General features: G+C 40.2%; 1 protein-coding gene across 3 annotated transcripts in view; it reads right to left on the bottom strand.

Annotated features, from left to right (window-relative positions):
* Window positions 1-15,961, bottom strand: part of MAPK10 (mitogen-activated protein kinase 10) — a 200,805-nt gene that overhangs the window by 9,077 nt on the left and 175,767 nt on the right. For all 3 annotated transcript variants that reach the window (XM_026102785.2, XM_026102790.2, XM_026102788.2), the window contains 2 exons: window positions 9,269-9,332; window positions 8,095-8,172 (listed from right to left, as the gene is read on the bottom strand). In XM_026102785.2, coding sequence (XP_025958570.1) covers window positions 8,095-8,172; window positions 9,269-9,332 — 142 coding nt within the window. The remainder of the gene's footprint in view (window positions 1-8,094; window positions 8,173-9,268; window positions 9,333-15,961) is intronic.

The raw sequence follows: 15,961 nt of genomic DNA, 5'->3' as shown, positions 1-15,961 counted from the left end.
ACTCAATTTAATAAACCCTGCTCTGTTTTCTTCATCAAGAGCTAACTCAGCCCATAAATTTCTGGAAAGTACGTTTTTAATGTTATCCCTTGTCTTACAGCGCAATTACTTGTGATGTGACACACAGACCTGACAGTTACTATTGCAGCCCCAAAGCCCCCAGACTAACCAAATATCCACAAAACCAATCCAAACCACACCGAACCTAAATGACGGAATAAAAGAATTCGACACAGCACAACACGGTGCTTAAGTGGTAACACTGAGTAACCCAGCCAAAGATGTTCTAGTCAACAACTGATGCTTAATTTGCCATGCTCAGCACCTGCCTGGTGCCACAACAGCTTGTTACTGAAGGGTTTTGTGCCAGGCAAAACAGTGCAGAAATGACAGAGCTGCATTCAAAAGAGAGAAAGAGCCCAGTTTGTGATTTTGCTCTTTGGCAGGAAGCTTCTCATTGGGACGTGGCTTTATGCTAGCTGCTGACTCCAGGCAAAGAGCAAGAAGTTAGAGCAGGTGAGATACAGCCCCTGGGAGCTGTTCCTGGCTCTGCCATTGAACTCTCCTAAGCCACGTTCCAGCTTCCCCTTTGTAACTCATCAACGATAACAACATCATCAAGAATGAACCTATGAATGAGATTAAACTCCTCATACCACTTTGGGATCTTGACATCAACGAAGCTGTTGTTCTTTTAAATCAGGATCAGATTGGAAACATTTCCTATCCTGAAGGACATAACCAGCGTACTCAAGCTATTTTTAGCTTTTGTAAACTACGAGCCAGTGGTCTTAAAAAAAGGAAAAAATCCCACTGACTTCTTGCTTGTTACTGCCAATGAACTTCCAGCTGATTTTTTTTAGAGTCAACATGTCAGTGTGATTTCAGAAGCCGTATTTCAAACCTATTTAAAGCTAGGATGATTTCTACATGTTTTGGGTATTAAACTTGTTTACTTCTCTGCAGTTTCCAGACACTTTGTGGCAGTTGCCATCTTCATACCGGATTTGAAAAGGAGACAAAAGCAGAGTAGTAACCAGCATGGTTTTACTCTAGCACCAGCGTTCAGTCTTCTAGGACGAGAAACAAATTGTTTTTCATCTCTGAATAGTTGAGACCGCTTGCTTTTCATGTATAGCTCTTTCAGAATGAACATTTGTGCTGAACTGTGTAGTTCTGATATGATGATATATAATAATGACTAAAACTTTTCTGTAACTATTTTTGAAAGGCAGAGGTGAGAGAGGTTTGGCCTCTCCTGTCAAGAGCAAACATGTCCCTAGCATTATTGAAGCAAACTTTATGTTATGGGAGACGACCGGACAGCAACAGAATTTAAAGATCTTAAAGCCCAAAGCCGAGCAGACCTCCAGCCCACTGGTTCTTAGATTCAGCACCCCAGCAAGAGCATGAAATACTTGCCTTCCCCCCCATCATTATGCCCAATTTATCTTAGGAGAGCTATGTAAACATGACAAAGCGTGTGGTGGTGGCTAAGCTCTCACGGGCTCATTAAGACCGTATTTGAAGCACAGGACCAGTGCCCACCACCTACCAATAAAGCTTAAGAAAGAGTGAAGGGAAGTCAGCATGGCTAGATAGCAGCACGAGGGAAATTATTGGATAAAAGAACGAGGCACCCTTTAAGCCTGAAGTAATGGTTAAAAGAAGAAAACTGAAAGGATCATAAACTCTTCAAGTGAAATATAAAGACAAATTTGACAGGCCAAAATACTGTTTGAGGAGGAACTAACACAAGAAAAAGCAATCAGAACGGCTTTCCTCAAGCCCATCAGGCTTTCTGCGGAAGCTTATCTTTTGTACGAAGCACGCTCTGGCTGAGGAGAAGCCAAGTCCTGGCAAGCCACTTCTCTGTTTACCTTCTATTAAATGATATTCACAAAGAAAGAAAACCGAAGCATTGCCTTCAGAGAGGTACTAATGTAGCAAGCCAGAGCTGACACACATCCTGGATATTTGAGAATATCTCTACAGCTTTTTTTCTTACCAGCTCGTGTCTGTTACTCATATGTGACAGCACGTTCATCCAAGAAATATCTTGAACATTCAAAAGCCTGAATTTATTTGTGAAATGGATACACAAATGTGAATACAAACTGGCAGATAGCTAGATCCAGGATCCACTACATGCATGTGCACTTGACTATTTTACATTTAATGCTGGGCATTTGTGGGCCCAGAAATCTTTCTGTGCAGTTTTCACAGTTTCAGATCAGAATTTATTTCTCAAAATATCTTTATTCCTTTGAGAAATGTGTTTCTTGGAACCAAGTTTGGTGTGAAGTGTTGCACAGACCTTTTCTTTCCTCATCTCCCTGTTGCATGTCAAAAATTGCCAGCTCCCTACGATATGCATTTTAAGTATTTTCCCATTATCTCAAGCTGTTGAGTAGTTCAAGACGATGTGCACTATGCAGTCTGCCTTTCTTATTAAAAAAGCACATGACGCAATCTTTGCTTTAGGTTTTACACTGTCTATAGATATACTTGTATTCACCTTTTTAATAAAAGAGCAGTAAATGTAGCCTCCATTTTCCTGTTTACAGTGAGACTTCCACAAGTACCCAGCAGAAACTAACATTTGAATGTTTCACTGCTGCAGAACTAATCCTGCAGGCAAGACAAAACATGTTGTGTATCAACTTATTCTAGCACCTCACAGAAGATTAACTGGTTACAGTGTACTGGATAGCACTGCACATGACTTTGCCATGTTCACGGTCTTGAAGGCTATATTCTCTCTGCTAAATTTCCAACAAGACAGGGAAGTAGCTACATATATCCGGTTTCTTGCTCAAGCCTCAGCTACACCACAGCCTAGATTCAGGTATGGTATTAGTAGTAGATGGTCTGGAGGTAGCTAGTAATCACCTCATGACATACATACCAGTGTCCTGATACATGCATCCTTTCAGATGTTTTGGAACTAGAGAAATTTGACTCCTCCTTTTTCTTCTAATTTTCTTCACGTCCAACTTTTAGACCAGACTGAACTGTGATCAAAGACTTCAGAATAAAGGCGGAGAAGAAAGCCAAGGGCTAATACAGTCTCCAGAGTAATCCAGAGGACTCACAGTTGCCCATAGCTATTGTTCACTGGTTATTACAATTATTACAAACAGAAAGTTTTGCTTACATGTGAGGACACAGGTTATTTTCTGAAAGCATCAGAAACCATTAACAGGTTTCTGTTGGTCATGTTTTGTTAGAGAGATCCATCCTGAAGAAAATTTCACAGCCATTCAGGGGCTATTTCTCACATGTATTGTCGCCATCGACTTTCACAGAGAAGCCATTTTATTTTAAGCATTTTTACGCTGCCAGCCTTGTAACAATATGCCACAGTCCCTTTGAAAAGTGACTCAGTGACTTTGAAAAGTGATCACTAAGTCGTACAGCATCTGGATTTATATACAAAGCAGAACTGTTCAGCAATTCTGTAAAATAAAAAGATAGAAAAACAAAAGCAAAAACTATGATCTAATAAGAAATTCAATGCTTATGTGTGCACGTGGACACGCAGATGGTGTCTGCATACATTACTTACATATTATATTTAGCTAACATACCTATACACCTGCATGAAAATCCTTCCACTCTCTTCAGCACTACTAGTGCCTTAAGCAGATAGTTTTGGGCACTGAGATCTAAGAAAGATGTAAGTGAACTACACAAAGTCTAGAAAAAAGCAGTAAGAACAAGCAAAGGTCTAATAAATATGACCTAGGAGGAAATTTTGAAAGATGTGGGTAGTTTAGTTTAAAGGAAAGACGACTGATTAGGGAATGTGGTAATGGATTTCAAGTAGGCTAAAAGCTGCCAGAAAGAAAAATGTAGAAAATTGTTCCCCATGACCTCCAGAGACAGGACAAGAAATAACTGAGTTAAACTGCAGCAAAACAAGATTCAGGCAAGACCTTAGAAAAAGCTTTTTGAGAGTAAACAAGACAGCCTACACAGGCTTTTATGATCAGACTGCAGAAATAACTGTTGGGAACAGTTTTAGACAGAGTTGATTTTTTTCTTTGAAAAGGAGCACAAATTAGATGGGCACTTCAGGTTCCCCCAAGCCCCACGTTTCAAGCACTAAGGAACTGACATCTTAGTACACAGGCACTTCATGTAGCCTGGAGTACAAATAGGTAACTAATATCGTCAGTACTGTCAACTTCAGCTCTCTCCCTAAAAGCTCTTATCAAGGAACCACGGAAACTCATCTCCAACTCGTCTGCTATATTGACAGAGCCCCAAATCTTAGCTTTACAAACTCTTGTCAAGAACACTGAACAAAAAGCAATGTGTGTGTTGAGCTTTTATGTCAATTACTCTTAAATAGACCAGACAGAGTTCATAAGATCGCTAGGAAGTTTGTTATTCGTCAGGAATGTGACAATGCCAGATCAGTGCCCTGCATAGCTCTCGATTAACTTCAACATGCACTGAGTAGCCAATATCCAGAAGTCATCTCCTTATTTAACCTCACATGTTACATATGGGCAAGTAGGCTGAACACAGTAGAGATAGGCTTCATGACAGAAGTCCCCTTTCTCTAAAAAGTTCCCCAACTAACCAGCTGGTCTGGGCATATCCTCTCTCTCTTCCTCCTGCTTCAATTTTCCTCCTGACCTTGGCTATACCTCCTATAACAGAGAAATATAACTAAATATAGACTATGGAACAGTGCTAGAAGAAGAGGAGACTAATCTTCTCTGAGCTGCTTTTTATGAGATCCACGCAGTAGCTACAACTTCTGCCATCTGACTAGGAGCCACTGAATGTTGTTGGCTTCCTCTTATTAGAACACTTCCATTTTGTACGTAATTCTTCTGTATGTTCATTACTGCCTTTCTTGCTTGGACAACTAAGGCTTTATGCCTCGTAATTCTGTCTACCAAAGAGAAACGGCTTATCTTCAGAAGGGAAGAAGGAAGCATGCACCTTCATATCTGGTCAGACTATTACCTTCTCTCTCTTACAGCTTCATAGATCTGGCTCTTGCATCATATGCCTCTGACTCAAACAGCATGCCCCCCAAGTTACTTAAGCTGTCAAGATAACTGAGTTCCCAGCAGTGCCCACACCATTACGCCAGCCCAAAGCATCTGAGAACAGCTATTACAGAGGAAAACTCAGCGTTATTTCTGCTCTATAGGAAGTTCAATAGCTCAGTTACTACATGCTGAGGGCACATGCCGAGTCTGCTCAGCACTGGAAGCTGTAAAAAGTTTAAGCCCTTGCTGTGTAGTAGTATGGTTTCTTTGGCCATATTATCTCCTATATTCTACCAAATCTGGGCTGAACACCTGGAGCTTTTTAGGCCATATTTTGGTAACGTTTGGGGTAATTTTAACAAACAAAATACCTATCAAATCCCCTCTAAGAAATTTGGCTACAGGACGCTTCTCCACATTCACAACCGTAGGCTTGCTTCTCACAATGAAATCGAAAAGAATGTGAATCCTTGGACTATCTTGATAAAAGAAACTGTGGAGGTTCGCCTACAAACATGTTTACATTTGGCAAACGTGCAAACCAGAAATTCCTTCCTGGGACAAAAAAACAGGGACTAGAAGGGTAAAATGGGAAGGCTGACATACCAACTCTGAACAAAATTGCACTTTTTGTAATGAAAATTGAGCTCATCTTCACATGCTAAGTCAGCCATGAATTCTCTCAGCATAAACAATGTTTTTATGACATTACAATAGCGGAAACAAGCATTTCCCCAAAGACAATACCACATATAGCACCTTCAATTGGGACCAACTCGCTAAGACCTCAAAACAGGACAGAAGTGGTTTTGCGCCCAATATAGGAACTATGATATGCACCTAATCAAATCAGATTCCTGTGGAAATTTGTTCCTCTCATTTCTTGCATTAACATTACCCAGTGAGTGAAGGCAGCTCTCACAACTCATGTTGTCACCTTGCAACTCATTATCGGTCTGCTGAATTCAACAGAACTGTGGTGATGTCTGAAGGATCCAGACTACACTACACAACTTTATTTTACTATGGTAGGAAGGGATTATATCAGGTCTTCACTACTGATCAGGTATCAGGTATGGTCTACAAATCCTTCCTACCCCGTCACGACTATCTGAGACTACTTTCTTCGAGAAGCGATGAACCCTGACCATTCTGTAGTTTATCTATTAAATTAGAAATACAAGCACATATATATCTTTTATTAGGAAAAGTCTCCTTCAACTGCCTCATGCTCAGAACTCGTGACCTGTTTTACCTCATTCTTTCAGTGCTTTGAATAAAAGTTAGTTAAGTGCACAAAGTCATAGGAAATGGGAAAGCTACTGGGCCACCTAACAGCCTCATCTCAGATCAACGTTTAAACAGTTGCTATACTTGCTTGTGCCTAGCAATATAAAAACAAAGGGGAAGAGTAAAAGAAAAACACTTTAGAAATTGCAAGTTTGTAAATAAATAATAAAAGCCTTCCACATGGGAAAACAGAATGTGAACTATATAAAGGTAATCTCTGGGTAGTCTTCACAAATTAATTCCTGAAACCAGCAACTACAATGCTATTGCCTCATAAATCAGATTGCAATCACCATTCTATAGGGTAGCAATATTAAAAAATGAGGATTTATCAGATACCTGTCAAGGCCCCAGATTTATTTTCAGTGGTGGCACAATATTTCTGTAAGTCAAATTTGCATGCCTTTTACTTGGTTCGCTGCTAGTCAAGAACACAATGAATTGCTTTCCATATCTTATTTTATTTAAGTCAAAATCCAGGTGCAGTGCTAAAGCTCTAATATCACCAGCCAGCACTGTATTAACTTCCGTTGTCATTGTGTTTCCCTTCGTCCCATCAGCTACTAATGATGCATTCTTGCTCAAATGTTAGGCTAGCCCACATGACACAGTGGCAAATGAAATATGAGAACGCACAAAAATGTACTGCATCGAATTAAAATATGTAGAAGACACTGAATCAAACAATTACAGTTTCCAGAAAGACTCTGCAGACGTTCTACCCATAAGTATGACTGGGATGGTATGTTCAAAACTTGGGCACTTCAAGTCTGCCAGTTAAAGTGTACCTTCACAAATATCCATGTGTATCTGCAGTCACACTTCGCATTTCTGTGAAAAGACTCCTGACGTAAATTTTGCTCACATAAAACTCGTCTGTGAATTTCTGTGACAGGAGTTTGAGTCCACGTTTGAAAAAAAACTTTCCCTTCTCACTGAAGCGTCAACCAAACTCATAATCAAGCTGTTCTAACATTATCAGATTTCTGAAAGGATAAACTACCAGAGTAGGTCCCATCACGTGATGTTTATGAGGTTTGCAGAATTCTGTGTTAAGCAGATGGATATATGCTAATATCAACAATTTTGCTCATACGGACTAGCAGAGTATTAGTCCTGTTATCCATCTAATAATCACTGTAAGTGTGAAATAAGCCCCCCCATCCATAACAATGTAACATGTAACCACAGATCTCTCCAGAGGAATTACCAGGGTAACCATGTCTCAAATACCAAGTAAGTGTACAAAGTGAACAAAATTTGGGCCAATGGGAAAGGGTAAACAGAGGCTTATTTGCAAAGCAGGAGGATGGTAAAGGGGAAAGATTTGGTAGGGAAGGAGCAAAAGAGAAGCAAATCATGTGACTAGGACTCTACAAGGGTACATCCAAGCTGCCCTGTGTGTCTGATCACCACAGCACCGAGCAGGACAGTTAACCAGTTGCCCTAACGACATATGCGTCTAACTTAATTTTACAGTCAGGGAGTCCCTGGAGTGCTTTCCATAATGCCAGTAAGGGAACACCTGGAGGGCCTTTCTAACAACATGAGCTCGGTAACAACATAGTACCCCAAACATGTTCAACATCCTCACATGTAGACCAATTTTTAAGTATTAACATGACACTGGAATTCAGTTAACCAAGCTCAACCCATTATGATCGTGATATTGCATTAAAACTTTTGAACCTGGCATACATAACTGCTGGTGTAGCCCAAGGGGTTCAGCTATCTCCACTCTCACTTTGTCACTGTGGAAAACACACTGAGGTTATTCAATGGGGCTGAGTACCTGAAGGAGAAGGCTGTCCTTTTACTACGCCATTTTTAGTCTTTTCTTCAGAATTCATAACTTCTTTGTAGATGAGTTCTGCAAGACAGAATTGGAACGGTTACAAACAGGAACTAATGCCTGTGATCAGAAACAAAAAAATTCATGGAACGCAAACAGTGCTTTCAAAATACGTGCGATTAACTGTAAATGAGTTCTGTCTTCTCCTCCACTAACTGATCTTCCTCCTCTTTCCTGCTCTTCTGCCTATCCTTGTTTCCACTGTCATTCCCTCTATGAATTAAGTAACAGTCTGTACTCAAAGTCTGGCACTATTAGGTAGCTATTACTATAATGTATTTAGCCTGCTGGGAAAAAAAAAAAGACGGGTCAGATTACACATCACTCCAAAATGAAGGCACAAACACACCAGGAAGAGTTTGACCACTTATGCAACACATTCTAATGAAATAAAATAGGCCAGATGTACCATTCTGTAAAACAGACTAAAGAGACTGTAGTGAAACCTTCCCAGATAATTATGCGATGACGGAATACAAACATTAAACCAACTTTTGTCCATGCACTACTCACAGCAATATTCATTTTGGGCTTTGATTTTTTATATTAATTTTCATACTGCTCTGGTATCTTTTCTTTGACTGGAAAGGAATGGAGGTTAACACTCCTTTGTCATAACATTCCCACAGGCTCCCTTGGTCAGCCCTACTTGGTTTTCATGGGTCTGACAGCTCTGCTTGCCTAAGATCTCTCTCCTCCCTCACCCTCCTCTCCTTTTTGGAGCTGAACTGAGACAAATAGGGTAAACTAGAATAGATTGTTTAATATTACAGTATTTAGAAATGAAGCAGCACAATAATACAGTGTTGTTTACTTTGAGAAAAATCCTGACATACTGTGCTGCTGAACTACTGAGCCTATTCTCAGATGATATCCTTAGATTTCAATGTAGTGTTGGAATCTGCACCTCTTGTATTAATGTTAACCCATGTAATCAGATAATGATGGCACTCAGGATATTTCTTACATATTTGCTACCAACGTATCAGTTTACAGGGCTACATTCTTGGTGCCAAAGGCATTCTTTTCGGTTTACACAGCTGCACTTGGCAGTGGGATTTGGTTTATATGGCACAGAAATACTCTTTCCCATGTAATTCTAAGCTGTGATTACCTTTCCATTCTTCAATTGTATGTTCCCTTTCATCCAGCTGTTTATCATATATCTGAGGAGGAGGCTGCAGAAGAGAAACAAAGTTAACTAGCAGGTTATCTTTCATATAAATAAATAATTCCAATATTTATTTAAGTAAAGATAAATTCTCCTCTCCCTGTTATCCATCCTGTACATACAAAAACACATGAAACACGTGAATATTAAAAGAATTAACATTTCTGGTGATAAACAGCTTCTGCAAAAGGAAACACAGTACTTCTCCCTGCTCGTTTTTTAAACAACAAGTGTAGTCCTTGCAATTGAAATAGGACCCAAAGTAACTCTACTTTGGCCAGAAAGGGGTTTTTTTCTTGTTATTTTCTGGCTGCTGACAATGTCACAGAAGTTGCAGATCCTGAAATTTACTGAGACATAGCCAACTACAGCTTCCTTAGACCCTCAGCACCTGCTTTCAGTGGACAACAGCCTAGTGTGTTCATTGTCTCTCCTGATGTTTGCTGCCAAATACAGCAGCCAAAAAGGCAAAGGAATCTTTCCTTCTTCATTCTACTGAGATCTTTCAACATCTGAGATATTACTATCTAATGAAGGAGGAAACACAATCTACAAGGCTCTACTTGCTCATCAGTACTTCCACTAACTTTCATCTTGGGCACGCAGCCTTTGTGTCCCTTTCAACACATTCCATTACTGAACACGCATACTGAGCTGTTTTCTGACTCACTAAAAAGCTGAGAATTTGCTCCCCAGACTCTAAGACCATCAGCATGCTACAGACAGGACTGAGAAAGTAACAGCTCAGTGATATAGTGGCACAGGAAAACTGTATGATTCCTGGACTGGACAAACCCACAGAAAACAAGAGAAGATTCCTTAGCATGACTTTTGCGTTGGGGCTAAAGAAAAAGGGGTTAGGTCATGTCCTGAATTGCCAAGTCTCGCACCTGACAGCAAACAATACAAGCTGTTCGTTTGGAGTCAAGGTCATTGGGGCTAACAATTCGCGCAACTTCAAATTCAGGACAACTGAAACTGTTGCAAGACTAAGGGCTGGAGATGAGCTGTACAGCCTTAAGTTGTGCCATGGTGCATGTGTCTTTCTATACAAAGTGCCTTTACCAGGGCGCAGCATGGGCCAAGAGCCGTGGTGTGTGAGAAAGCCACTGCATCCCAGGCAGAAGATGGAAGCTGAAATCTGTGCCATGGGTTTAAAGTGAGTGCCAGGACTCAGCAGGGACACCTGCGGGTTTGGCCATGTCAGCAAGGTAAGAGACAACTACATAAGAACTTTGAGACCAAAAGTGATGTAGCTGTACTCTTAATTAGCCTAACAACCTGCTTCTGTCCCTTATTCCAGCCAGTCCTGAAGCTTAAGATAGATTAAATCAAAGCCACTGCAATCTCCACAGGGCTCTATGTTTCTGCTGATCATGATACCAGGAAGGTGAACGCTATGAAAGAGTGTGGGTGACCCTCACCACTGACCAGCGGGATGCAGTAACCTCCATTCCTCCAGCTGAGCCTGATGGACTACGGCTCAGCCACTCTGCGAACCCTACAGCATGCATTTGCTACTGAGGGAAAGCAGAGAGTATTTGTGAAGATGAGAAAAACCCGGGGGGCCTGTGAATTTACAGGAGAGTTACAGAGCCTGGCTGCTTCACTAAGGAGCTGGCTCTTGGCTTTGGGTGGTAGCAACGGGGGAGGCATTTGGCTCAGCTGTAGTCTGAATCCTATCAACAGACCCACCGCTCCTTTGTCAGAGAGACGGAAGCAAAGCAGGTAAATGAAGTTGGGCAAGAATATCCTACAAGTACCTTCATTTCTCAAAGTTTCAGTGAAGGGCTTGTAAAGAGCATATGCTGTGAGTAAAACAGTTCCAAACAAGCAAGACAACTCTTTTTACATCCTCCAAAGAAAAATGGGGTATTTCTCTCCGAGCCAGGAAGGAAGGGACATATTCCTTCCATGCTTTAATCCCCAAATGCAGAAATTATGCAACCAAAAGGAACAAGTGATCAAATACATATTCCTGGACACATTTCTCAAAATCACAAAGCCCTCACCTTATATCTCTTCTAATTTATTTCGGCCAATGTCTTAAGCAGGCGGAATTGGTTAAAAGGCAGTAAGAAAGGCAGCAGATTAACACATGCTAGATTAACACATTCTGAAGGCATTTTCTGGGGAAAGAGCCCAGCATAATCTCACTTGTCACCAAACTCCTAGTTTGCAATCAAGACAGTCAAGGGTGAACAAGTGAATGCCGTACTTCACACACTGCAGGATGCCAGAAACTGCAGCTGCTCAGTTTGTCCTAATGCTGTATTGCTGCTTTCACTGCAGAGCCTTACTTGGGAGCTAGCAGAACGCAGAGCTGTAGAACATGGCTCTTGGCAGGAGTGAGAGTGAAGGGTATTCAGTGTGATCATCACATGAATAAATCTCCCCTCTTCACGGAGGCAGGATCTATAACCTCTAAAGTCTGTGCAGAATATGGGTCAATGGAGCTCCACTGACAGGCCAGGCCAGGACTCTCGCGCCGGGAATCCAGTCCCAGAAAGCGGTCTCACAGCGAAGCTTTCCCATCCAAATTTCCCGATGGAAGGAAGGAAGGAAATCTTTATTACATAATTTCACTGATTCCAAGGCATAAAGCTGAGCTGAGAACACCACCACAGTTTCAGGAATGAAGACGTTTTCCTGTGATCCTCACTAAAGCTAATGGGAACAACAGAGCTTAATACATTACTGTCAACCCAGATAACACCCCCTCAGGCTGACTATCCAATTTTTATTAACTAGATTTTTTCACCAGCTTCTAGAGGGGGGAGGAGAGGTTTGTAATACAAGCATTGCCACCGCAATGGAGCAAACAGAGCAGCTGCCATGCCTGGATCCTGCATGTGAAACGGGCACCTGACTTCAGTCTTTGCTTTACTTGCTACAAAGGTTGTCCTAGAAATGATTTTGCTACCCAGCTAACTAAAATGCTTTAGAAAACGACTGACCTCATCATTATTAATTTTCTATGTGTAGTTATATTTTAGAAATTCTTATAAATCCTTCATATAGCCCATCCTGACTGAGACTTAGATGGTTTAATTTACACAGAATTCAGAAAAAATACAGCTAAAGTAGGATAAAATCAAAGCAGAGTGTGGATCAATCCTATGGGTGGCAGCATCTAGCTTTATTTTAAGGTAGCCATTTTCTCTCTAAATCAGATTGATTTGTAAGCAATGAACTGGCAACAATAACAAAGAACAGAATCTATTTTTGGATGTGGAAGAGAAGGAAGGAATTATGTATTTTTTGTCTGTATTAAAATAATTCACTGTTGTTTCAATGGTTCTTCTTTTTTACATTTTACAAATGGATTATTAAAATAATTTTGCAGTACGTTTAATCTCCATTGACTATAATAAAAATGATAAAAGAAAAACACAAAATATAGGCAGCGGTTATCTCACACAACTTAACAACCTTTCCTTAAAAAAAGAAAAAAGAAAGGCAATGTTCTTCACATGATCAGACAAACAAACAGAGGTAACTGGATTCATCTCTTTCTAACATCCAGGAAGGAAAAGCTTTTCACTAGTGAACAAAGCAAAACACGTTGAGGCTGATGTATTCTCGCTTTCTCAAAGCAAAAGGGGTTGTTTTGGATGCTACTATTAGAAAGGGAAAGGAATGAAATGGAGCTCCCACTTGAACAAATTCTGCCCTCTCTGTCCCTGACTCTGCAGAGCCAGGGCCAACATGGTGAAGATGTGGGGACTCACTGTTTTTAGAGGCTTCGCTGGAGCAACGCTTGATTCTGCAGCTGTTCCCAGAATCACAGAGTCTGGATTGGTAGTTATGAAGCGCCATACAAGGCAATGATAGAGTTAGCAACATATAAATACCGAAGGCAATGGAAGCTATAAAAATTAATGGTGTGAGGTTAAACAATCTGTTAAATGGCTTAGATCCTCATAAAAGGTGCATATAAAAATTCCTTTGCGTTTTGCTACAAGTTAAGTTGTGTTACTGATACTGTTTATTTATTTATTTTTGTAGTGCAAACCTAACTACACAGGCGTGCTGACACCAGAGGCCTGAAAACTCTTTAGCTACACAGGAAAGCAGCAAGGGCCCTGCATTTACCCCAGCACTGCCTAGGGAAACCACAGTGAGCTGGGTACCATCCCACTATGGGGATGGAGGAAGAGATGCCTCGGTGCCTGTTCATTCCTTGGATTCTTTGCAGAGTCTTTTGGAAAATTCTGCCCAGAGCTTTCACCAAAGAAGCTGTGGTCTGAGCTGTTTCTGAGCAGTCTGACTGTAAGGATACCATGCAGCAGGAGTCCGGATTACTTGGCTACACACAGACCACTGAACAGCTTGCACATAAGGAAAATGACAAGTTGGAGAAAGCTTTGGTTTGGTTTGGAAAGGAACAAAAAGACAACAAATGCTTCTTTCTTCTATAACTACTACTTCTCACTGACATTAACAAAGATCACTGCAGAAGCTGTGTTCAGCTTCCATAATTAATCAGCTATAACTGGAGAGATATAGCTGACTAGAGAAAATATCTGTGTACCATGTACAAAGCAGGGCTGCAAACTTCTTTTGAGAGATAACAGATGTGTATCACTGCCATACAGCAAAAAACCAAATCCTGCAACAGATCATTAAAAACCTGTGGCAGATCACCACAGAGGCTATATACGACATCTGAATTCACACTAGCCAAAGCAAGAGAAGAGAAAACCAGAAAAGCCACACTGCCTGACAGCCTCAGTTTTGCCATTGAAATGTCACACGTAGTGAAAATGACACTAAAAAAAAAAAATCCCTTCTTTGTTATGTTGCTTGATAAGATCACAGAAAACTCCAAAAGGGCTTCTTGGTCACCAGGAATGCTCAGTACTCACAGGTAAAATAAGAGAAAGCGGATTTTTTTTTTCCCCCATGGCAAACTATGAAATTCGTAATTACTTTTGAACAGTTTGTATTTAACAGCTGGTCATAGACAGTTTACACACAATGGGATAAAAAAAATGGAGTAGCAGTTTATATTCTGGCTGCAGAGGACCTTGGATTGAGAACTATGAACCAAGCTCTTTCCACAAACACTGTAGGAAATGGAATCAAATTAAAATTTAACAAACAGGTTGGCATGCATAGAACAAGAAATGAGCCTTCATGGTAATTCACAACTCAGGCCCTGGTGAGTGGTCCTAGATGCAAAGATACTCCAGCGAAATGTAAGTGGTATGAAATAAAACCAATTAAAAATGCAGTGTTGAGTTACAGTGGGAAAAAAAAAAAAAAGCCCTCCCAAAATATATCTCTGTTTTAAAATGTTCTGTTGACACACAGAAATACTTGAAAAGAAAAATTCTAAGCTCTGATCCTGCAGCTTTCTAAGAAATCTCTCTTCTAACAGATGGCATATGCCAGATAACAGGAGATAACTACAGGAACAATAAAATCTAAGCTAAATTTCAAAATCAGTGAACAGAAAATACCAGATAAGGATCTATGGAAAATTTTGATACCAGTTTTGTTCACATGCAATGGCACAATAGAAGAGTTCCATGGCAAACAATAGTTCCCAACTAGTAAGCAATATGAGTTCAGGCTGATGTGCAAAAGACTCCAAAATGAAGTCATTTCTAAATCATTTATAGATGAAGAAAAGAATGTATAAGATTAAATCCTCAACAATAGCCCAAGAACATGAATTCTTCCAAACAGTATCTTTCAGAAACGTGCAAGCAAACATTTTTGCCCCCAAATTACTTCAATTTTTATGAAATGACAAAGTAATTGAAAAATTAAGGGGAGGAATAGAAAACAACAGCATTTTTGCATTAGAATGTAACTTTAGTGCTGATAAGCAGGTTTCTCTCCCATCCAAAATAATTTCTAATGTCAACAATATAAAAAGAATGAGACTTGAAACAGGCAGCTCAAGCCAGTAACATCCTAGAGAACAACCGGCAAAAGTGTTCTGAAAGTTACTTTCAGGGTCACCTAGATGGCAGCTCTGAAGCTATTCTGAAGAGTGTATCTAGGAATGCACTCTGTTCATGGTTAATTTAAACATTTTGGGATAAAACACTGACATGCATATAGGCAGCATCTCTTAAATATTAGGGGATATGTGAAAAAGGAAACACCAGTTTTGGGACTTAATCATGGATAATCTCAATGCAGGACGAGAATGCATAGCAACTTTAAAAAAAGGTATCTGTGTAAATGCAAACAAAGTCTCAAGCACACCATTTTCAGAAGAGAAAACAGCTAAGTAATATGTCATCAGGGAGCTACTGAGATTAGCTATTGAGACTACTCAACAGAGTAGTCCAGATGTGGAGGCAAGAGAGGTTAGAAACAGCTTCTTTCCTGAAAAAAGAATAGAGCAGTTTGAGGGAAAGAAGGTATCATGAGTCTCATTTATTCATGATAATAGTCCAAATGCTCTTATGGAGGTAAAGTAAGTACCATAACATGAGAGTAATAAACATAAGTACTGTTTAGAAATGGAACTGAGACACTTTCTCTGAACATATAGGAAGAATTACCCCAAAATTAAACGCAAAACAGGGAAGTAAGGTCTATGTGTTCCTATTCTGGTTTTACAGTACAATTTCAGGAAATAAAACTTTTCCTCTTTGAACTCTGTTTTCCCCACAA

The sequence above is a fragment of the Dromaius novaehollandiae genome, chromosome 4 (genome assembly GCF_036370855.1).
Source record: "Dromaius novaehollandiae isolate bDroNov1 chromosome 4, bDroNov1.hap1, whole genome shotgun sequence".
Lineage (NCBI taxonomy): Eukaryota > Metazoa > Chordata > Aves > Casuariiformes > Dromaiidae > Dromaius > Dromaius novaehollandiae.
The sequence above is the reverse complement of the archived record's forward strand: the minus strand, read 5'-3'. Positions and strand labels throughout refer to the sequence as shown.